The sequence below is a fragment of the Aotus nancymaae genome, unplaced genomic scaffold (assembly GCF_030222135.1).
Source record: "Aotus nancymaae isolate 86718 unplaced genomic scaffold, 86718_ANA_hifiasm-v0.15.2.pri h1tg000076l, whole genome shotgun sequence".
NCBI classification, from domain to species: domain Eukaryota; kingdom Metazoa; phylum Chordata; class Mammalia; order Primates; family Aotidae; genus Aotus; species Aotus nancymaae.
Window position 1 is genome coordinate 15,141,873 of NW_026988491.1, and position 23,026 is coordinate 15,164,898.

The following is a 23,026-nucleotide window of genomic DNA, read 5'->3' on the forward strand; positions in this document are numbered from 1 at the left end:
TTTCTTTTCTTTTCTTTTTTTGAGACGGAGTTTTGCTCTGTTGCCCAGGCTGGAGTGCAGCAGTGCGATCTTGGCTCACTGCAACCTCTGTTCCGAGTTCAAGCAATTCTCTTGCCTCAGTCTCCGGAGGAGCTGGAACTACAGGCGTGTGTCACCATGCCCGGCTAATTTTTTTGTATTTTTAGTAGGGACAGGGTTTCACCATGCCAGCCAGGCTGGTCTCGAACTCCTGACCTTGTGTTCTGCCCGCCTTGGCCTCCCTAAGTGCTGGATTTACAGGTGTGAGCCACTGCACCCGGCCTTGAATTTCATCTTTTATGTTTTATCCTATCCACTTCTGAAAATGCACATATGCAGAAAAAAGGCCTGAAGAGTGAGGCAGGAATCTATAGCAGAATGAAAAGAAATGCTCTGAGTGCATACAAATCCAATATAGCAAAAACATCTATGTCTCATATATCTAGTAATTGCCTTCGTTATTAAACAAATGAGCCCCCAAACTCAACTGGATTAAAATATAGGGTTGTGTTATCACTGTCAATGAAAAACAGCAATTTTTCAATGAGTCTTTCAGTTCAGTTATGGCGGGATGGGTAAGAAAAAACAAATTCATTTTTTTATTTTTATTTTTTTGAGACAAGGTCTCATGCTGTTGCCCAGGCTGGAGTGTGCAAGGTGCATAGCTCAGTGCAGTCTCAAACACCTGGCCTCTAGCAAGCCTCCTGCCTCGGCCTCCCAAAGTTTTGGGATTGCAGACATAAGCCACTACTTTCATTTCTCTGCTTTCATGTATTAAGAGTGATCACTGAACTGCGGGTTTTAACACTGGCTGCTGATCGTCACTCTCCAACACAAAACAGAATTGGCTAGAGAACTTCAGCCGATTCCTTATGTCCACATGCACATTACTGCAGGTTTACTATAATTGCCAACTACCTGTGATGACTGCTGACTACAGGACACTCAGCCCGTATGGGTTCCACACAAACTTTGGAGTCAACCTCTTCTTGGCATATGACTGTTTTGAAGGCACCCCTCTCTCAACCACTCTCCCTCAATTTCCAGGTACAAAGGGCTAGACTCAAGCCAGTGAATAGCAGTGACTATCCTTCCAGATTATTTTGGGGGGTTTCCAATAAGTTCCAGCACCTTTACCTGCCAAGTGGTATTTTTATTTGCCACATTTTAAAAATTCGGTTATTATTGGCCTTTACTATGAAAGAAGAATTTGAAGCAATCATCTTGGAGGACAGCAAAAAACAGAGAGGAAAACAGGAATTCTTTAAGCCTAGGGACCCAGACTCTTTCCAAAGTTACCTGACTCAGCCACTTAATCTCTCTTAATCAATCAAGCCAATTTTTTTTTTCCTTTCACCTGGGCCTGTATCCTCAGTCAGAAATGAACAGACAAGGCCAAATTGCTCCAAACTTTAGAACCAATTATTTAAAAAAACAAGTTCCAAAACACAAAGGGGCTAAAGTAAGGTACTAATAGACAGTTTACTTACAATTGTTTATGAAGCTAGTTTTCCAGTTCCCCTGGGGGAGCTGAAAATGGAGTTGCCTGCAGCAAAGTCAACGATCCTCTTAAATATAAGTCAGATTCATCCTCTCCAATCCCTGCAGTGGCTCCTACCTCATTCCTTGGGAAAATGGTCTGGAAGGCCCTGCTCCCATCCATGACCTCTCTGACCTCCTCCCCTACCACTCTCTGCTCTAGCCCCATAGTCTCCCTGTTCCTGGAATAGGCCCACCACATATCTACATAGGACCTCTGTACTCACCTGCACATTCTTCTCCCATTGCAAGACAGCTTGCTCTCCCTCCAGTCTTTGGGCAAATGTCACTCATTCCCTGATCATTCTATTAAAAACAGCTAGCTCTACACCTTTTCCCTGCCTCCAACTCCCTCCCCTGTTTTATCCCCTGCCTGGCCCTGTACTTATTCCAAACAGACACATACATGCTACTTGTTTACTGTCTGTCTCTCTCCAGACTAAAATGTAAACTCCTGAAAGGGCAGAGACTGCCTATTCCTTGCTGTAATCCTCACATCACCACACGGCAGGCTGTGTGAATGAGTAAACGGTGTAAGAACTAGGCCTTAAGAGAACTGGGCTAGAACTCACATATTCAGAGATGGTGCTGTGGGAGTGACATGAGAGAATTGTAGAAATTGAAAATAGAGTATGATCAACCTAAAAGCAGAGCTGGAGGATGCTGAAGACCTCGCCTGTAAAATCCTATGGGTCCAGCTCTAAGGGAGAGACATGAGAACTGTGAGGAAAGACTTCAGAAAGTAAATATGGATTAGAGCAGAAGATGGCCAGTAACTCCAAATTCTAAAAGCCTGACCCACATCTTGAAATATCTCAGGTCTAAAACACCTAGACAAAGGTCCACTTCCTTAAGTTTGAAATACAGTCATATGACCCAAAAACCATCATTAAACATTCATGTACAAATAATGTCACAATCTAAAGGAAATCACTTCTCATCCTAAATGCCTCCGCAACAGACAGCTGTTGCTTTGTGCCAATGAATCTCCTGGGCAGTAGGTAATAGCTGTTCAAATGGTGATGATGACATTTGACACTGTTCCAGCACTTCACACACACTAACTCATTTAATCCTCACAACACTAACATGATCGTTTCACAGATGAGGAAACAGAAGCAGAGTTCACAAAGCTCCTAAGCAGCGGGGCTGAGCACAGGCCATGTTCTTAACATTACACTGCCCAGAGGGTCTTCCATACAGTCAGTAAAAGATGCCAGTTGTCCTGTCAGGTTGGCCTTGAAAGTGGGTAGCGAACCACAATAAATCTGTCCCTTCACCACTGCCCTCTCATAAGGACCTCCATACTGTTCCAACTGGCTTCTCACCTCCCCCATCATTCTTAGGACTATCAAGAGCAATTTTGTCTACATCAGTATTAATATTTTTTTCTGCCTGTGATGTGCTCCTGCTCTACTCCTCAGTGCCAGTGACCTTCTCTAAATGATAAAACAAGGCTGAATGGGGGCAAATTGAACAAAAACATTAAAGCTGGCAGTTTAAACTAATGAAAAGCTTTCTCAAGAGATACTATCTATAAAAAACTGTGTTACATGTTGTTTAATTAATCCTTCTGGAAATAAAACCAGGCTTCTGAAGATCTGAGTGTATAAACAATGTTGCCACTTGCTCCATATTCCTCCTAAGTAGGAGCCATCAAGAGCTAAAGGCCACTTTAAACATCAGCACATCAGGCCTCAGGCTGCCCTATCTCCAGACAGGAAAAACAGATACAGGAACGATTCCATCTCAGGTCTGTTCTCAGCCCTCCCTGGCAGATTTCCTGTTCTGTATTATGCCCCTTTCCCTATTGTTATGGTTCTATTTTATGGAATTAAAAAAATCCACGGCCAAATACCTCCTGCAGGGTTCCAGTCATGCTAAATATTCTTAGCATACATGAAGCACCAGAGTACCAGAAGGTGGTTGTCCAGGTTTATCTTTTTTAGGAATTCCAAGTAAACCAATTAAGAAAACCAAGTAGTATATATCAACAACAGAAAATGTAAACCTGGAGCTATAAAAGTAACAGGCTGTGTAAGGTGGCTCACACCTGTAATCACCAGCGTTTAGGGAGGCTGAGATGAGAGGATCGTTGAGGTCAGAAGTTCAAGACCAGCCTGAGTAACATGATCCCTACCAAAAAAAACAAAAACAAAAAACAATTTTCTTTAATGCACAGTGTGATGAGGTGTCACTACAGTCCCAGCTGCTCAGGAGGCTGAGATGGGAGGATTGCTTGAACTCAGGAGTTCGAGGTTGCAATGAGCTATAAATGTGCCAATGTGTTCCACCCTGGGTGACAGAGACCCTGTCTCTAAAACAAAAACAAACAAAAACTACTAACAGAGATAATTCCAAGGATATCCCATCATCTTAAAAAAAGAAAAGCATCAGTGTAGTCAGTTTTAAAGCACTGTGATTAGTGATAGTAAGTGCCTGAATTCCTTTGTTTAAATGAAAAATGAATACAAACAGTAGTAAGGAAAATTTGATACCCCAAAGGAGTAAGTCACCCAAGAGACTTGCATACATACTCTAAAATAAAGAGGCTGGGCACAGTGGCTCACACCTGTAATTCCAGCACTTTGGGAGGTTGAGGCAAGGTGATTGCTTGGGCTTGGGAGTTTGAGACCAGCCTGGGCAACATGGAGAAACCCTATCTCTATAAGAAATACAACAATTAGCCAGGCGTAGTGATGGATGCCTGCAGTCCCAGCAACTCAGGGGGCTAAGACGGGAGGATCACCTAAGCCCGGAAGGCAAAGGTTTCAGTGAGCTGAAATCCCGCCACTGCTCTCCAGCCTGGTCAACAAAGCGATATTCTGTATCAAGAAATAAATAAAAAAGATCTACCAATGTACTTCCCATTCATACTGACTCTCCCTTTCCTGTTTTTCTCATATATTCCTAACTTTCTAACAGTTTCAGAAGGGCTGTGGAGGTATATTAGGAAGGTCCAGAACTCTGTGCCTATATATTCCAAAGTCCGTATGCTGACCTCACAAACTCACTCATAACTAGCTGGAGACTTTTTATCCTCATCCGATTGGAGGGCCGATAACCTTGCCCTCTCATAGAAAACCAACACTGGCTTTCTCTGTCCTCTTTCCTCCACATGTCCAGCATCATCCCACTTCCCAATCCATTCTCTGTTTTTTTTGGAGAGTCTCACTCTGTTGCCCAGGCTGGAATGCAGTGGCATGATCAGAGGCTCACTGCAGCCTCAACTTCCAGCTCAAGCAATCCTCGTGCCTCAGTCTCCCAAGTAGCTGGGACCACAGGCATGGGCCCTCTGGCTAATTTTAAAAAAATAATTGAGACCATGTATGGCTAATTTTTATAATAAAAAAAAAAAAAAAATAGAGACAGAGTCTCACTATGCTGCCCAGGCTGGTCTCAAACTCTTGAGTTCAAGTGATCCTGCTGTTTCAACCTCCCAAAGTGCTAGAATTCAGCCACCGTACCTGGTCCAGCTAATTCTTTCATCCTCTTTCATGTCAGGTTTAACCACTGATTTTCTGCTTATTCCCCTTCTTCGCCTTTAAATCCTCAAGATATTGACAATGATGCATCTAGTTATAGCCCCTGTGTGGGGGATACTGTTTGCCCCCACACCCGCTCCTCACCCATCTCCACCCTACTCTATGCCCTAGAAGGGGCACTGGACGGACAACTAACAGGCCCCACCACCCTCTGCCTTCTGGCCCAGTTTGGCTGGGAAGAGGCAGGAGAGGAGGAAAGTGAGACAGAGGAACTTACTCTCCTGGCTCCCACCCCAAGGTTATTGAGGCTGGCTGAGACTCTCCATCAATGGCTGCAGCTCCATCGGGCAACATGAACATATAGCCACTTTCTCCAAGCTCCAGCAACCACTTCATCTTCTGCCCTTCAGGTCTAGAACGTAGTAGGTAACAACTCCCTGCTACTGCCAGCCCAGAAGACTTCACTTTCTTGCCAGCTTCCCCAAACCCTGCTCACCCTTTACAAACAGTCCCTTTATTAATCTTCTGCATTGTCAACTTAGCATTGCGACCACCCTCTCTCTAAGCTCTCCTTTGCAGATCAGAAGCTTAGAACTACTGTTCCAGAACCCTTTCCTAGCATCATTCCAGAACCCTTTCCTAGCATCTAGGTTGCAATGAGAAGCACAAGAGAGATTTAGAAGGTAGAATCAAAGTAGAGGTTGATGATGCTCCCCAGAGGTAGATACATGGATTCATAGGGGCTTCCCTATGAACTCATGACAACCACACACTATGGCACTTCAGTCGGAAATCATCAGGAAGCTTCCCAATTCCAGTTCTTCCAGGGTTGGGTAAAGCCTTAATTCTTATATCAAAACCATTCATACTTGCAATAGAAAACTTCTCTTTTCCTGAATGAACCCTGAATGATACAATTAAGCACTCCTCAAAGTACCCAGTTTGAGTGTACTATCTGTTTTCTATTGGGACCCTGACTGATAGAGTTTTTCTCATTTCTAGGATTTCAGAGTAGACTATTATCACTTGGGGAATGAGAGACTTTTATTTCATGCACTATGACACAGAACAGGAACTAAAAATTCTCCCTCAACAAAACACTTAGAAATGTCAGACAAAATGTGCAGCCAAGTTGCAAGAAAGTTAAGAAATGCCCACGGTTCAAAATAGGATGAGACGCCATCAAGAGAGTTGAAGGAGGTGCTGGGCTCTGAATGCCAAGGATGTGTTGGGGTCTCTAGGACTCATTAACCATATGGCAAAGAGTTTAATGACCATGCAGAGTCAGAGACAAGGTCTCTGGCCCTCTAGGCAGATCAGTCACTTAAGGACTCTGGACAGTGTCACCTGTGGCTGTATTCATTTCTATAAAGATAACAAAATATATTTATCATTAAGCAGTAACTAACTCATTTTCAATGACAAAGAAAATGTTCTTCCTCAAATGACCCAACTGCGTACTCTCAAAGAAAGCCATGGTCATCCCAAGCAAGAAGCTTTAGAATAAGCCCAAATTAACCTTTCAGTTTGACTTTGTATTCACCACGCTACCTCATCATGATATTACTCTTTACTGTATTTGCCCTTTCCCACTCCATCCTGGTCACTATCATCTTCATCTTTCTTGTGCTAGAATAAAACCTGAAATATTCTCTTTCTCAGTACCTTCTTTTCTTTACCTGGCATTTTGACACCATCACACTCCCCACAGGCCCTGAAAGCCCATGACATCTTCCCAACACAATTTCTGCTCCTCCCCACTCTCTCAAACAAGCCTGCTCAGCCCCCTCTGTGCCACTGGCCCACTCTCACCTTGGTCTCAACTTGGAGCCTTCTCTTACTCATCCCCAGGACCATAAATCCCTTCTTGCCATGTGAGGTCATATAGTTTTTAAGAATTTTTTTTTTTTTTTGAGACCATGTTTCACTCGTCGCCCAGGCTGGAGGCAGTGACACAATCTCGGCTCACTGCAACCTCCGCCTCCCGGGTTCAAGTGATTCTCCCGCCTCAGCTTCCCAAATAGCTGGGATTACAGGCATATGCCACGATGCTCAGCTAATTTTTTTTGTATTTTTAGTAGAGACAGGGTTTTACCATGTTGGCCAGGCTGGTCTCGAACTCCTGACCTCGGGTGATCTGCCTGCCTAGGCCTCCCAAAGTACTGGGATTACAGGAATGAGCCACGGCACCCAGCCTCTTAAGAGCTCTTAAAATGTGTCCTGCTGTATCTTTAGAACTACTAATATGCGTTATCTATGTGATTTTCTCTACAAATCTTCCCCTAGACAGATAATTTGTTGGCTTTACCTCACTTAGTAAAAACAAACCAAGTAAAGTACCTTTAACCAGTATCTAAGGTATGTACTATTCATAAAATAAAAATTGCCAGCCAGCCACAGTGGCTCACATCTGTAATCCCAGCACTTTGGGAGGCTGAGGCAGGCAGACTGTTTGAGCTCAGGAGACTAGCATGGGCAACATAGGAAAACCCCATCTCTACAAAAAAAAAAAAGAAAACACAAAAATAATTAGCTGGGTAAGCTGGCTTGTGCCTGTAGTTCCAGCTACTCCAGAGGCTGAGGTATGAGGATCACTTGAGCCTGGGGAGGCAGAGGATGCAGTGAGCCGAGGATGCATGCCACTGCACTGCAGCCTGGGTGCTAGAGCAAGACCCTGTCTCAATAAATTACTTAATAAATGGCATTTATTTATTTATCTATATATGCCAGTCACTGTGTGGTTTTACTTGTATCTCAATTAATCAATGAGGGAGGAAGAAACTTATATAATTTTTTCCAAAAGTCACTCCTCTAGGACAAGCTGCAGCTGACATTCTGTAACTCCAATTCTTTTGATTCTAGAGCCTATAACCCTTTCTTTCACTGTACCACAAATCAGGCAAATCCATGTTTTTGAAAATCCTGACACACATTTGGGTTAGATCTCTAATAACTGTGGCTATCCCTCAGTTGCTGCATGCCTAACACATGTGACACACTTTACCAGCTGCTTGGCACAAATGTTAATGCATTTCATCCTCACCATGATCTAAGAAATGTTAGCAGTCCTTTTTGTAAGTGGAGACTCAAAAGTTAAACAAGCAAAATCTTCATGGTAAACAATGAGGTAAGTTATATAATGCCCACTGCAAAACCCAGTTGGTATTTCCCAATCTGTGAGCTTGGGAAGCATGCTAGAACTTGTTGACTGCTTGCACCTACATATATATCTATAATACCTGTATCATGTTTTATGTGTGTGCAAATGGGGGATCTTCCTAAGCGTATCAGGCATAAAGATCTGCTCAATGACTTAGTATTTCATATTCTATGTCCTGTTTGCACATGGGCAGAGCCTATATTTTCCTCAGTGGCTAAAAGTTACCTTAGTATAATAGGCCTTCAGAATAAGAGGAAGTATAATGAACATGCTGGCTTCCTCCCTGACTTGGGAGGCCAGAAAGTCTGAAAGAAACTCAGAATTTGCAAGTCAGTTCCTTGTCTAGAGAAAAAGAAATCCTCAAGAAATGCTGCATATCTAAGAAGATTGCTTTCTGGTTGTCAAAACTCCTATTAGCCATGTAAGCTATAAAAAATATCCACTTTCAATCATGATCAAATATATGCAGGCAAAAACGGAGGGCATAAATTTGTAACTATTAAATTTTCTAAAAAATTTAAAAGATGATATCCCATCTGGTTAGGTTAGGCTGAAGCTGGTACAAAAAATAAAAGCAGCAAAAAGGATTATGACTCTTTGGAAAAGAAAACTGGTAATAAAAATCAACCAAACAAAAAACAAAATACCAACATATTCACCCTAGCAATACGTATTAGAAGAAAAAACTGGCAACAATCTCTTGATTTCAAAATTGATTAAGCAAATTATGGTATATTCACTCAAAGAAATAATAATCATTATAAATAATTGCAAAGACTCTAGCATCATAAAAAATTATGTAGTATCAGATGAAAAGAACAGCTCACATCAACTCATACCTGTGCTATGATTATAACCATCTGAAATGAGGCATTCATTTAGTCCCAAGCCAAAGGGAACAATGGGGAAAACGGAAACCTTCTGGACCACTCAAAGTGGCAGAATTGTGGAAGTATTTTTTCCCTTTTCATTTGTTTACATTACTTTTTGTGTAGGAAATAATCACTTTTTGGTTTTTTGAGACAGTCTCACCCTGTCACCCAGGCTGGAGTGCAGTGGCACGATCTCGGCTCACTGCAGCCTCTGCCTTCCAGGTTTAAGCAATTCTCCTGCCTCAGCCTCCCAAGTAGCTGGGATTACAGGCGTGTGCCACTATGCCTGGTTAATTTTTGTACTTTTGGTAGAGACAGCATTTCGCCATGTTGGCCAGGCTGGTCTTGAACTCCTGACTTCAAGTGATCCACCTGTCTGGGCCTCCCAAAGTTCTGGGATTACAGGCATGAACCACAGAGTCTGGCCAAAATAATCACTTTAAAATGTCATTAACCTCATTTAAAAATGACAACCCTTACACTATTCTCAACAGTATCTTAGCTTTATCTGTTCCCACTGACAGCAAACTGCTGCTCTGCCCAAGGGAAAAAAATAGAGGCACGGGATCCCACAAGTCAGACAGAAGCAGGAGGGAAGGGAAGAGACTGCCAGACAGGAACTCACCATTAGGAAACCTGGCGCCAATGCCGGACACCATGGTGCCCAGGCAAGTGTGCACACAAAGTCACTGGCTCCAAGTTCTTTTTCAGAATCAGGCCTAAAAACAGCTGAATTCCATCCCACAGTGGGCAAGTCTATTATTAGACATAATCTCAAAGAGCCAAGAGGTTGCAAGTATCCTATCCATCACATGCTACTGCAACTCTGCATGGAGATGCCATAAATCTGCTCCTGAACAGACCAAAGGCACCTGGGCCCTATGGTAACCTATGGTACCCACTCCATGGTTACCTCTTCCTTTCACAGGGGCATCCCAAGTCACTTCAGATGACCATATATGTGAGCAGGATGGCCAAACAGTTCCCAGAAAGGAGGCAGGAGAAGGGTGGGAGCAGTGGCACCTCTGGGGTTAGCTAGAGGTCCTGTGGAATTTTCTTAAATGCTGAGCCTAGGGGCTTCTGAGATGTCAGTGAATATATTTTTTTATTTAACATCGTATGAATACATAATTTCTAAACCTTCGGAGGCAAAAGGGAAGTAATCAGTGTTGCGACTTACAGGCTAAAAGGATGTTTCATTTTATAATTCATTCAAATATAATTCTGAGGCCAGGTGTGGTGTCTCATGCCTGTAATCCCAGCACTTTGGGAGGGCAAGGCAGGCAGATCACCTGAGGTCAGGAATTCAAGACCAGCCTGGCCAACATGGTGAAACACTGTCTACTAAAAATTCAGAAATTAGCCAGGCATGGTGGCAGACACCTGTAATCCCAGCTACTCAGAAGGCTATGGCAGGAGAATCACTTGAACCTGTGAGGTGGAGGTTGCAGTGAGTCAAGACCACACCACTGAACTCCAGCCTGGATGACAGAGTGAGACTCTGTCTCTACAAAAGAAATAATAAAACAAATATAATTCTGAATTAAAATTCAAAAGATATCAATGACCAATCCAAAGTAGAAGTGGGCAAAAGCGGTATCATGAAAATTAAAGACTTTCCTAAACAACCCAAAAAAGCTCAAAACAAAATGAAAGAAACAAACTAGCAGAACAAACAGTATACTAGATAAAAAGGACTAGTATTATAAAGATGTTAAGTCTCCATAAAAGTTTATAAAATTCTCAAAGTGTCCCAGTCAAAAATCTCAATCGGGTATTAAAAAATATTTTTTAAGACTGGCATGGTGGCTCACACCCGTAATATCCCAATACTTTGAGAGGCTGAAGCAGGCAGATTACATGAAGCCAGGAGTTCAAGACCAGCTTGGCCAATAGAGCAAAACCCCATATCTACTAAAAATAGAAAAATTAAGCCGGGCGCAGTGATTAACATCTGTAATTCTAGCACTCTGGGTGGCCGAGGCAGGCGGATCACAAGGTCAAGCGATCAAGACCATCCTGGCCAACATGGTGAAACCCTGTCTCTACTAAAACTACAAAAATTAGCTGGGCATGCATGGTGGCATGTGCCAGTAGTCTCAGCTACTCTGGAGGCTGAGGCCGGAGAATCAATTAAACCCTGGAGGTAGAGGCTGCAGTGAGCCGAGATCGCGCCACTGCACTCCGGCCAGGGAGACAGAGCAAGATCCTGTCTCAAAAACAAAAATAGGCCGGGCGTGGTGGCTCAAGCCTGTAATCCCAGCACTTTGGGAGGCCGAGGCGGGTGGATCACGAGGTCAAGCGATCAAGACCATCCTGGCCAACATGGTGAAACCCCGTCTTTACTAATACAAAAAAATTAGCTGGGCATGGTGGCGCGTGCCTGTAATCCCAGCTACTCAGCAGGCTGAGGCAGGAGAATTGCCTGAACCCAGGAGGCGGAGGTTGCGGTGAGCCGAGATCGCTTCATTGCATTCCAGCCTGAGTAACGAGAGCGAAACTCCGTCTCAAAAAAAATAAAAAATAAAAAAATAAAAATAAAAATAATAAATTTCAAATGTACAGAAAAGTGCAAGAATAGTTCAAAGTGCTCACACACCCTCTTCAATGAGACTCTCCCAACTGATGGTTTTACATCATTTGCTCCATTACCTTTTCCTGACCCCTTTGAGAGCAGGCTAAATACATGAAGCCTCCCATTGTCGCTCAATACTTCAGTGAGTTATTTCCAAAAACAAGGACACTCTTCTCCACAACCAGCATACAAGCCTCCACATCAGGAAATCAACACTGATAGTACAGTCTCAACCAAATCCACAGGTTCCATTTGAATTTTGTCAACCTTCTCAACAATGTCTCTTTTTCCTTTCTGGTCTAGGAGTCTAGCCCAGAGCTATGTCTCCCTAGTGTCAAGCAATCTGGAATAGTTCCCTTTTCTCTTCCTGACTTCCATGTCCCTGCCAGAGTATAAGTCTTTTCTTTTTTTTTTTTTTTGAGACGGTGTTTCGCTCTTGTTACCCAGGCTGGAGTGCAATGGCGCGATCTTGGCTCACTGCAACCTCCGCCTCCTGGGTTCAGCCCCTTTCCTTTCTGGGCCTCAGAAAATAAAAAGGATGGAAGGAATGGTCCCTCAGTCTCTTCCAGACACATGGGTGGATCTGGAACCTGGAGAATGCCTAAATACCAGGAAAGAGAGAACCCATGTCACCTCCCAAAATGCAACCTTGGAAATGGGTAAACATTTAACTCCTGAAAAAGAACTGGCCCTGGTTTCCTGAATCACAGTGCCCAGGCTTAGGGCTTATCCTGTTCCTCGCATTCTGGCTGGCTCCCCTGGGCCCTCTGCCGCCAACGCTGCTGCAGCTTCATGATCTCCTGGCCATACCAGTCATGCAGGGTAGAGAAATCGGAGGTCTCAGGGGACACGGGACTCTGCCCCCTGCCTAGGAGGAGGCTGGCAGGGCTCTGTAGCTCCCGCTCAGCCAACCCCAGTCCTGCAGACCTGCTGCCCGCTTCTTCAACCAAGCCCACAGGGCTGCAGTCCTTGGAGAGGGGGTGGCCATTCTCCAGGACCACAGACCGGTTGTTACGAGCCTGGGGCTTACAGCGGCTGGCAGCGGGCTTCCAGGATGAGTGGTGTTGCAAAGCCAGGCTCTGTCGTGCATCCTGCAACTGGCTCTCCAACTCTCGTACCACCAGGCGCATGTAGCCAAAGCTTGCCCGGGACAGTGCCTTCACCCAGGCCTCCTGGGCCACCGGCCCTTCTGCAGCAAGCAGGTGTGGGTGCACTCCGGGGGCATCAAAGCAGATGGCAAAGGCAAACTCCTCAGGCACGGGAGCCTCAGCCAGTTCTACTGTGCAGCCTTCCAACACCACCAGGCTCAGCGGGGCCCGGCCCTTGCGACTCTCAAAGGAAAACAGCAGGTTGCCCTTGAGGACAAACCAGCATCTTCGGCCAGTGCCACTGGGGGTTGGTGGGGTCCCTGGGCTCCCCCAGGTGCGCAGGAAGCCCATGTGGTCTGCTGGGGAGTCGCTGAGTGCATAGTGAGCCACACTCCTCTCGTTCAGCTTCATGGCTCCCATGGGAACTGTGGGGTGAGAGAAGTGGCAGTGGATCAGAGAGGAAGGTGGCTCTGTGCCACCCTGGGGAAAAGCACTGGCTCTGGAGGTGACCTGGGCCCCAGCCCTGGGGCTCCTACTCACTTGCTGTGTCCCTAAGACCCCTAATGTATCCTGAGAAGTAGGCTCATCTTTACTTCCTTTTCTCTCAAAGGGTTGTTGTAAGGATCATGCAAAAAAAATCTCAATAGCAGACTTGGAGAAAATAATAAGACTGGATCAGACAGGAGTCATGGCAGGACCTGGGCAAGCCTTTCTAAAATCCAGAGAAACAGGCCCCAGCTAAGCTGAAATGGATCACAGACCCATGGAAACCATTGTGCTTAAACTATTCCCTAATCTGGGGTCCTCTCCAACTCTGAGGCCAAACCTCCAGGGTTTCCATGACCCTCCTGGGCCTGTATTGGCCTCTTATTTGCATATAGCAGTTGAATCTTATTGGCCTAAAAGCAGAAGCTGAGGCACAAAATGTAACTTTCAAGAGTTTACTTGAGCCAAAGTAAGGACAACTGCCCAGAACAAACATAAGTTGCTGTGGGGTGTGCTGCGTTGGGCCTTTCTTACAAGCAGCTTCTTATAGGCAGAGGGAGGCAAGGATGACAGAGTTATTTGGCAGGAATTCTCCTTGGTTTACAGAAATAACATTGATTGGCTGGGTGTGGTGGCTCACACCTGTAATCCCAGTACTTTGAGTGGCTGAGGCAGGTGGATCACCTGAGCTCAGGAGTTCAAGACCAGCCAGGCCAACATGGTGAAACCCCATCTCTACTAAAAATACAAAAACTAGCTGGGCGTGGTGGTGGGCACCTAGCTACTCGGGAGGCTGAGGCAGGAGAATCGCTTGTTCCCAGGAGGTGGAGGTTGCAGTGAGTCAAGATTGCGCCATTGCACTCCAGCCTGGGTGACAAGAGCAAAACTATGTCTAAAAAAAAGAAGAAAGAAAAAGAAATAACATTGATCAGTGATTGGCTATACATTGTTGAACTATAGGGTGTCCAGTGTACGGCATTTTATGGCTACTTGGTATCTTGGTATCACTCTAGAGCCATATAGCAAGTGGCTTCAAGAGGTAATTCTTGACCTTTTGTAGTTCATGAGCGTGATGATTGGGTGTTCATGTGCATGTGTGAGATGTGCTGCCTTCGAACCTTGTTACCATGTGGGCACATTACTGGTCGGACATTAAAAAAAAAAAAGAAAAGAAAAAATGAAAAGAGATGATTCTTTAGCTCTAGGGAGGACTAAGACTTGACAGCCGTTTCATTTCAATATGTCTGGGCCCGATTATTTAAAGGGGCTCTAATTCCACAGATAAAACATTATTTTTCTCTCCCAATCTGCAGTCTTCAGGGACAGATGGGAACCTATTCTGTAAACAAGAGTGTGGCACAAACCCAGGGTACAGCTGAGAAGAGCTAACCACAACCACTGAGTGTGGGTGCCCCCAGGATCAATGAAGGGCACTTAGTCCAACTGTCCGTACTCATGGAAAACCAAAGTCCAGCAGTGAGGGGATCTTGCCCAAGATTACATGGCCAATGGGACACAGAGCTTGGTCTCCCAAATCCCTCACACTGTACTCACTTACCAGCAGGGCTCCCTGGGGAGGGCAGAGACCTCTTGTCTGGCCACAGAGCTCAGCCCTTGGAACACCTGGTTCGCAGGGAGCCTGCAAAACAATTTTCAAGCCCAGTCAGCTCATCCCAAAGAACGAGAACACCTACTCCGCCTTCGAGGCCTAATGAAACCAAGGCCTCCACCAGGAAGCCTTCCCTGAGCCCTGAGAATCCCCTACCCATCCACCCAGCCGGGAACCCCTAAGCAACTTAAAGGGCTGGGTCCCTTTTGTCTTGTCCTTTACTCTTCAGACCTCAGCTCCTCGCCCGAGTCCAGGTCAGAGCTCCATGTGCCCTCATGGTTCCTAGCTTTTCCCTTCTAGTACTTGCCACTCAATTTCTTTGTGGCTTTAACTGAAGTCACCTAATCTGGGAGGCCTCCCATGATCACCATATCTAAGGTGGCCCTGACCACCAAGGTGGCTTGACCTAAGGTCACCCCCCCCATTTCTGGTTTGTTTCCTTCATCCCACAATGATGTCATTTGTGTTAAAGCACTGCTCCCAGCCGCAGAATGCGTAGGGTGGGGCTCGGCTAAGTTCCCAGGAGAACCCCAATATCCAGCACTGTGCAGGGCTCAGAGTGGCCCTTGGGAGGGATCTGTTGAATTAATGGGAAGACATCAGCGGACAAAACAAAGTCTCCCGCCCTCCTGAAGCCTACATTCCCACGGAGGAAACACTGTAGGCACACAAAATTAATACTAATAAATTAATGAGACAATGGCCGGGCATGGTGGTTCACGCCTGTAATCTCGGCACTTTGGGAGGCTGAGGCAGGCGGATCAAGAGGTCAGGAGATCGAGACCATCCTGGCTAAGACGGTAAAACCCCGTCTTTACTAAAAATACAAACAATTAGCCGGGCATGGTGGTGTGTGCCTGTAATCTCAGCTACTCTGGAGGCTGAAGCAGGAGAATCGCTTGAAACCCAGAGGTGGAGGTTGCAGTGAGCCGAGATTGCGCTACTGCACTCCAGCCTGGAAGACAGAGCAAGACTCTATCTCAAAAAGAAAAAAATTAATGAAATAATAATCAGTGAAATAAGAGACAGCATAAGGACTGCTAATGCTAAGGGTTATGGAGGAAAACCAGCCAGGCTCCGGGATGGGGAGACAGGCCACTCCAGTAGGGGTGGCCCAGGAAGTGGGAGGAGGAGGAGGTCACAGATGTTTGCCAGAGGAGTGGCCTCACTGGTGGTCCTGGGCCCAGCACTGGGGCACATGGAGCGGGTGGGCAGCCCGTGGGGCCATGCCCCCTCTGCTCCCCGCGCCTGGGTAAGGGCGCTCCCTCCTCTCCACCAGTAGGGGGGCCAGACCCGCCCGCACACCCGGCCTCCCGCCCGCCTCTGCGTCTTCCTGGATTCTTTAGTTGGAGGAGAGGCGGGATGGGGACGCGGGACCGCCGGGCCAGTGGCCACTGCGGGGAGCCCCGACCCGACTGTCACCCTGAAACAGGGGTCACCTCAGTCAGGATCTCCCCGGCTGCGCCTCGGTTTCCGTGTCCTTGCGTCGGGGCCGTTCCCGCCACATCCCCGGGACCACCTCCTCCCGGAGCCCGCCGGGCCCACTCTCACCTCCCACTGCCGATTGCACCGAAGCCCAGGAGAGCGATTCTGGCTTCAGACCCCCGCGCCTCCGCCTGGGTCGCAAACGTGGCCGCGGAATCTGGGAGATCCCGCCCGGGAGGCTCCAGTTCCCGCCCTTCCCCGCCCAGTAATCACCAGGCCCAGGATCTGCGAGGTCGCCTAGGGATCCGTGAGGGCGGGAAACTGAGGCCCAAGAGGGTCACAGAGCTGGGTGGTGCGAGCGGCCTCGAACCCGGAGGACCCCCTCAGACGGTCCGCCGGCTTCGGATCCAGCCCACCGTCCGGAAAACTCACTCTTCCCCTCTGGTCCCCCTCTTCCCCCTCTCCCTGGCCAGCCCACTTCCCCGGCAGATCCAAACTGGGATGGTCTCGCTCTGGGCACGTCCTAAGGGCGGGCTCCTACACAGCCCTTGAGGCGCGGAAAAGCTTTCCTGACCACCCACCAAGCCACTGGGTCGGCTGATTTCTGCCTCTGGGAATTACCCATTTCTACTTCCCTAGCCTGAAACCCGCCGGCAGCCCCCAGGCTCTGCCCTAGTGGGTCCAGGAGGAGGCCTGCGGTGAAGGTCACAGGAATATACAACCAAACCCAAGGGACTGGAACTTCTGGAAGTCCCTGGAAGCCTGAGGTGTGCTCAAACATCTGCCCATGAACTTGGCTCCCACCTCAGAGCCTTTGCCCTTGCAGTTCCTGAAGCCTAGAATGCTCTCCCTTCCCACCCCGAGCTGCAGCTCCGCTTCTCAGGACCCCTTCCCGTCAGGCATTTGAGTCTCAGCTCAGAGGTCCCCTTCGGGACCATTGTAAAGCAGCCTGGCCTGCAGTCTGTCCCATCCGTGGGATGTTGTTTTTATCAGAGCACTCACCGCTGGACTAAACGTTCCTACGCTCATGCTTTTATTTTCCTGTTTATTGTCTGTCTCCCCTACTAAATTTTATTTAATTAATATTATAAATCATAATAAATGTATTAGAAGGTAATAAAGTGGCATGGAAACAGAGCAGGGTAAGGGAGACGGGAAATTGTGGGAATTGGGAGGTTGCAATTACAGATGGAGTGGTCAGGGTAGTAGGCCTCACTGAGAGAGCAACACTGGACACATGCTTGAAGGAAATGAGGGAGCCAGCCATGCCAATACGGGGGGATCATTCCAGGCAGAGGAAACAGCACGGTGGCCCTGAGGCCTGTTGTGTTTGAGGACCTGCAAGAAGGTCAGTGAGGCTCGGAGGGTGGGAGGGGGTGGGCAGTAGGAGGTGGGGTGGAAGGGGTGGGTGGTAAGGTCTCACCGCCATGAATGACAGGGTCATCTCTGTGGCTGCACATACACCCCAGATGAGTTCCCAGAAGAAATGATCAACCCCTGCGGCACCTAACTAACCTGAGACCTTCTATTGTTTCTTATTCCGGCCTCAGTTGACAAGGCCTTGGATTTTGTAACTGACCTTGGCCAACCTGGTGACTCCACACCCTGCGACCCTCTCCCAGCTTGCAAACCTACAACCCACTCCCAGCTTGCAAAAAAACGCCCTAAACTTACTTCTGCAACTTTCCACTGTTTACCCCAAACCTATAAAACCAACTTCTATCCCTCTGCTCTTTGCTGACGCCCTTATCTGCCTCAGCCCACCTGCACCCAGGTGAATTAACAGCCATGTTGCTCACACAAAGCCTGTTTGGGGGTCTCTTCATTTAGAGCTCCCGTTTTAACATTTGGTGCTGAAAACCCGGGACAGGGGTACTCCTGTGGGGAGACCAGCCCCCTCTCCCCGCTCTCCCTCTGTGAAGAGACCCACCTGAGACCTCAACACATCGGACCAGCCCAGCCCAGCCCAGCGGCTTGCGCCTTGCGTGCGGAACAGCTCTCTCGCCACCTTCAGATCAGGTAAGCAGTCTCTCTCTCCCCCTCTTTCTCTCTCTTTTCCTTTAAATCTTTCTCCTTCTAGTAGAGACAAAGAGACACTCTTTAGCCGGGTGCGGTGGCTCACGCCTGTAATCCCAGCACTTTGGGAGGCCAAGGCAGGTGGATCACGAGGTCAAGAGATCGAGACCATCCTGGTCAACATGGTGAAACCCCGCCTCTACTAAAAATACAAAAAATTAGCTGGGCATGATGGTGCGTGCCTGTAATCCCAGCTACTCAGGAGGCTGAGGCAGGAGAATTGCCTGAACCCAGGAGGCGGAGGTTGCAGTGAGCCGAGATCGCGCCATTGCACTCCAGCCTGGGTAACAAGAGTGAAACTTCCGTGTAGAGCCGGAGGAGACAAGTCTCTCCCTCTTGCTCAAAAACTCCCATGCTGGTCACGGACTTGGGAAGAGAAGACTCTTCCCTTGGTGTCTGGTCAGTCGCGGGTCTGCCTTCCTTGATCACTCACCCACGTTACAGCCCAGGAATCAGTCAGGGATGCCTACTGAAAACACTAGTAGCTGCTCGCTCCTTCTAATGTCTACTCTCCTCCTTTCATTAAAACTTACCTCCTTCACTGTGAACAGCTCTCAGCCCTCTATTCCTCAATCCAACACCACACTAGCCTGCATCCTAAAACACCTAAAACTTCTTCAATTGTTGCCCAATCTGAAACCTAAACATCTCTGTAGCATGGCCTGGCCTCAATCCAAATGACCAGAAAAAGGCACTTTTGATTTTTCTATTCTGTGAGATATGGACCGTTTTTTTTTTTTTAAGGCTAGTCAAGTGAAGCAGTGGGAGTAGAGAAGGAACACAGAAATCTGGAACTGGTTGTAATCAATTATTAGAAACTGGACAATTTTTGTCAACAAATGGGCAAATGCTCTAAGATGTCAGACATCCAGGCATTTTTTTTACACTCTAATTCCTCCCAAATCTCTACTCCTTCTCTCCCTCCCGTCGGCCCCGCCTGCCTCTGCCAGTGACCCAGAATCCTCCTTGTCCATCAACCCTTCCTACCTTTCTTCTCCCCGCCTGTCTGAACCAAACCCCAATCCAGGCCCAACCCTACCCCCAGCCTTCCTCCTCTTCCTCTGCCCACAACCCACCTCCTTATCCCCCTCCTGTCACCTCCCCACCTCACATGGGGCCCAGCTTACAGTTTAGTCCTGTGGCTACCTCCTCCGCCCCTGACCAACAATTACCCGTTCAAGAGGTGGCTGGAGCTGAAGGCACTTTCTTTTCTTTTTATCCAACCTTTCCCAAATCAGTCAACATCAGATCCTCCAATACTTAACCCAGTCCTGTAATCTCACCTGGAGTGACTTGAAATGTCATCCTTACTTCCACTCTCACCCCTGAAGAATGCTTAATATGCATTTTATCACCCAATAAGCCCCTGACATTAAAAAAGCTACAGAAATTAAAATCTGGCCCTCAAACCCCACAACAGGAATTAATCAATCTCACCTTCAAGGCGTTCAATAACAGGGAAGGGGCTGCCCGGAGGCAGCGCATCTCGGAACTTAATCACGTTGGGGCCACCCACCCCACCCTGCCTTCTTTGCAAGGACCTGTCTTCTTGGCCCCCATGACTGTTGTGCGAACTGATGGCAAGGCCTCCAGGCCTCTCAAAACTCCCCGAGCCTGCTGTCAGTTAGGCCAGCACTCCTTTCCCCATTCTTTCCTAATCATCCCCACTTGTCCAGTTCCCCTGTTAGGCTGAGACATCCCAGCAAAATTGTCTGCCTCCTTAACTATTCCTGGGCTACAGCCACACCTCATTGCCACCCTCCTCCCTGAACCCATACCTCCCTCAATAGCTCCCCTTATGTCCCCCTACCTTAATCTTAGGGTATGGGACACCACCTCCCCATCCAGTGCTACAAGTCACTCGTCCTCACCACCCACTTAAAACCTAACCACCCTTAGCCCACCCAGCACCAGTACCCCATCCCACAACAGGCTTTAAAAGGCCTAAAGCCTGTTATAACCTGTCTATTGCAACATGGCCTTTAATTCCTACAAACTCTCCTTACAATTCCCCTATCCTAGCTGTCCAAAAACCAGACAAATTCTACAGACTAGTCCAAGACCACCGCCTCATTAATCAGACTGTACTTCCCATCCACCTGGTTGTACCAACCCCTATACCCTCCTATCTTCCATACCCCCTTCCACAACTCACTGTTCTGTTCTTGAAACCTTGTCTCTACAAAAATACAAAAAAATTAGCTAGGCGTAGAGGTGTGTGGCTGTAGTTCCAGCCACTCAGGGGCCTGAGGCAGGAGGATCGCTTGAGCCCAGGAGACTGAGATGATAGTGAACTGAGATCACAGTTCCAGCCTGGCTGACAGAGTGAGATCCTGCCTCTCAAAACAAAACGAAACACAAAACCTAAATAAGCAAAACAGCAGCTTGAATGGTCAGGGACATACTCATGCTGAAAAGAATCAACACGGGGCTGGGAATGACAGCCTTCAGGAGCAGGGGAAGGCTGGCGCTGGGTGCAGGAGGAGTCCACGCGCCTGCGGGCTGGTGACAGGCAGGGTGGGGTAGGTGTTTTATGTATCTGAAACACTCATAACCTGCCAGCTCAGAGAGGACTTCCAGGACTTCCTTCCTTCCTTCCTGTACCCAGAGCTGGCCTCTCGCTTCTGTGCAGGCTGTGTCTACCTGGCCCAGGTGCTCTGGCTGGCCAGCTCTAGTTTCTCGAAGGGCCTTTGTCCAGATGCCCCTGAGCTCCAGGCGCTCAGATGTTGCAGCTGCCATTCACTGAGTGCTGGCCGCACGGGGCAGTGCTCAGCACTGTGCATCAGGGAAGACAGGAGGCCCTGGACCCAGGCAGGGTCACGGGCCAGCAGGTAGCCAGACCAGGTGGGGCCTCCCGGCATGAATCTCTGCTTTTCCGCCTGCCCTGGCTGCTTTTCCGGTTGAAGCGGCGGTAAGGAGTAAGCCCAGCTGGGAACCCATTGTCTCAGCCTGCTGCTGGACCCACCAGCACCTGCATCCGTGTCATCGCAAACACAGCGAGTGCCCCTCTGCGCCGTGGGGAGGCCTACCTGAGACAACACAGAACCCAGCCCGGCTCATCATGGCAGTGCTAACAATCGCCTTCCATAGCAGGAACTCAGGAGGCAGCTCCTGGGACAGGCCCAGGAGGCCAGTCCTCCCAGGAGGCAGTGTAGGCGTGGCAGGGTCTGGGTCTGCACTGGCCTCCACGTGCATCTGCTCTACGGCTTCCTCAGGCCCTACCTGCTTCAGCACCACATCCGGGTTGTAGTTCATGACCGTGAAGTGCTTCTCGTAGTCATCCAGGTCATTGAGTGCAAAGGCCCTGGAAGACAAGCACGCGGACACATGTATGGGTTCTTGAGCTGGCCTCGTCCTTGCGAGGGAGGCACTGTCCACTCAGCCTTCCCAGCTAGGGGCTCAGGGCTTGGGGCAGGAGCCTCTTCCCTCGTCTGTGGAGGTGGGGGAGGCCCCTGGCCCCACCGAGCTGGGGTGGAGGTGAGTGAGATGCTGTGAAGTCTCTGCAGGTCCATAAAAACGGCACCTGGTTCTCACACTGGTGCCCATTTCACGAAGAATGTTCACATCCACCATTGCGGGCAATGCCAGGACTCTGAGGGGGGTAGGGCAAGTCACCACCAACGACCACCAAGGCAGACGGGTTCCGAGGGCCACTCACTGGGTAAGTGACGGAGGACAAGTGTCATCAACACCTTCTGATTCAAAAAAGGGCTCATCACCCACCCACTACCTCCACCCAGTCCCTCAGCTCCCTGACCCTGGCCCTGGCCAGCCCTCCACTCACCGGTTGGAGAACCGCAGCCAGAACACATCATACACGAACAGCCGCAGGGGCCTCACCGAGCGCAGCAGCACGATGTAGCGGATGTCGAACTTGACCTTTCCCACGTCTTCTCGAAGGAACAACACGGGACTTTCGATGTACTTGGACACAACCTGGAGGACACAGGTGCAAGCTCAGCCCTCGCCTCCCCTCCCCTGGGCCAGGACAGAGCCCCTTGGGGCTCCCGAGCACACAAAGCCATGAGGGGCACAGACGTGGCTGCACGTTACTCCTCCTTTTGCCTTTTCAAACCTGCCTAGGTTGCCGCAAAGTCTGTTTTTTCGTTTTGTTTTGTTTTGTTTTTGAGACAGAGTTTGGCTCTGTTGTCCAGGCTGGAGTGCAGCGGCACGATCTCTGCTCACTGCAAACTTCACCTCTTGGGTTCAAGCGATTCTCTTGCCTCAGGCTCCCGAGTAGCTGGGATTATGGGAGCCCAGCACCCCGACCCAGCTAATTTCTGTATTTTTAGTAGAGACGGGGTTTCTCCATGTTGGCCAGGCTGGTTTCAAACTCCTGATCTCAGCTGATCTGCCTGCCTCAGCCTCCCAAAGTGTTGGGATTACAGGTGTGAGCTGCCGCACCTGCAGCAAAGTCTTTACATTCATTTTTAATGGAAATGGAATATAAATTCTCACCCATCCACCCTCATCCCATGGCCTGAACTCTGCATGACAATTGTCCTTGTGATGTATTTCCCACAGTCTCTGACCATGTACACCCCAAGTGGATCTTGTGTCTTGCAGCCCCAATACTGCCTCTGGATGTCCCCTCACTACGACTCTTTACCACGGCTTGAGAGGCTCCCTGTCCAGGCTTGGCTACCTCACCCTGCTGGGCAGCCATACCCGGCACACTAGGTGCTAGGGTCTC

General features: G+C 48.3%; 2 protein-coding genes and 1 non-coding gene across 3 annotated transcripts in view; 1 reads left to right on the forward strand and 2 right to left on the reverse strand.

The window, feature by feature from the left end:
• PHETA2 (PH domain containing endocytic trafficking adaptor 2) lies at window positions 1-13,148 on the reverse strand. Its single transcript, XM_064368085.1, has 2 exons — window positions 11,727-13,148; window positions 1-386 (listed from the first exon to the last, which is right to left on the reverse strand). Exon 1 carries the CDS (start codon window positions 13,146-13,148, stop codon window positions 12,369-12,371), a length of 780 nt encoding a protein of 259 aa, XP_064224155.1. The 3' UTR covers window positions 1-386; window positions 11,727-12,368.
• The window catches only part of LOC110567842 (transcription factor 20), a 75,601-nt gene that overhangs the window by 51,626 nt on the left and 949 nt on the right, over window positions 1-23,026 (reverse strand). The window contains 3 exon segments of the mRNA XM_064368084.1: window positions 14,782-14,862; window positions 21,556-21,637; window positions 22,118-22,269. Coding sequence (XP_064224154.1) covers window positions 14,782-14,862; window positions 21,556-21,588 — 114 coding nt within the window. The 5' untranslated portion in view covers window positions 21,589-21,637; window positions 22,118-22,269.
• Window positions 14,272-14,375, forward strand: LOC135271332 (small nucleolar RNA U13). Its single transcript, XR_010339437.1, has one exon. It is a non-coding gene; the product is annotated as a small nucleolar RNA U13 (small nucleolar RNA).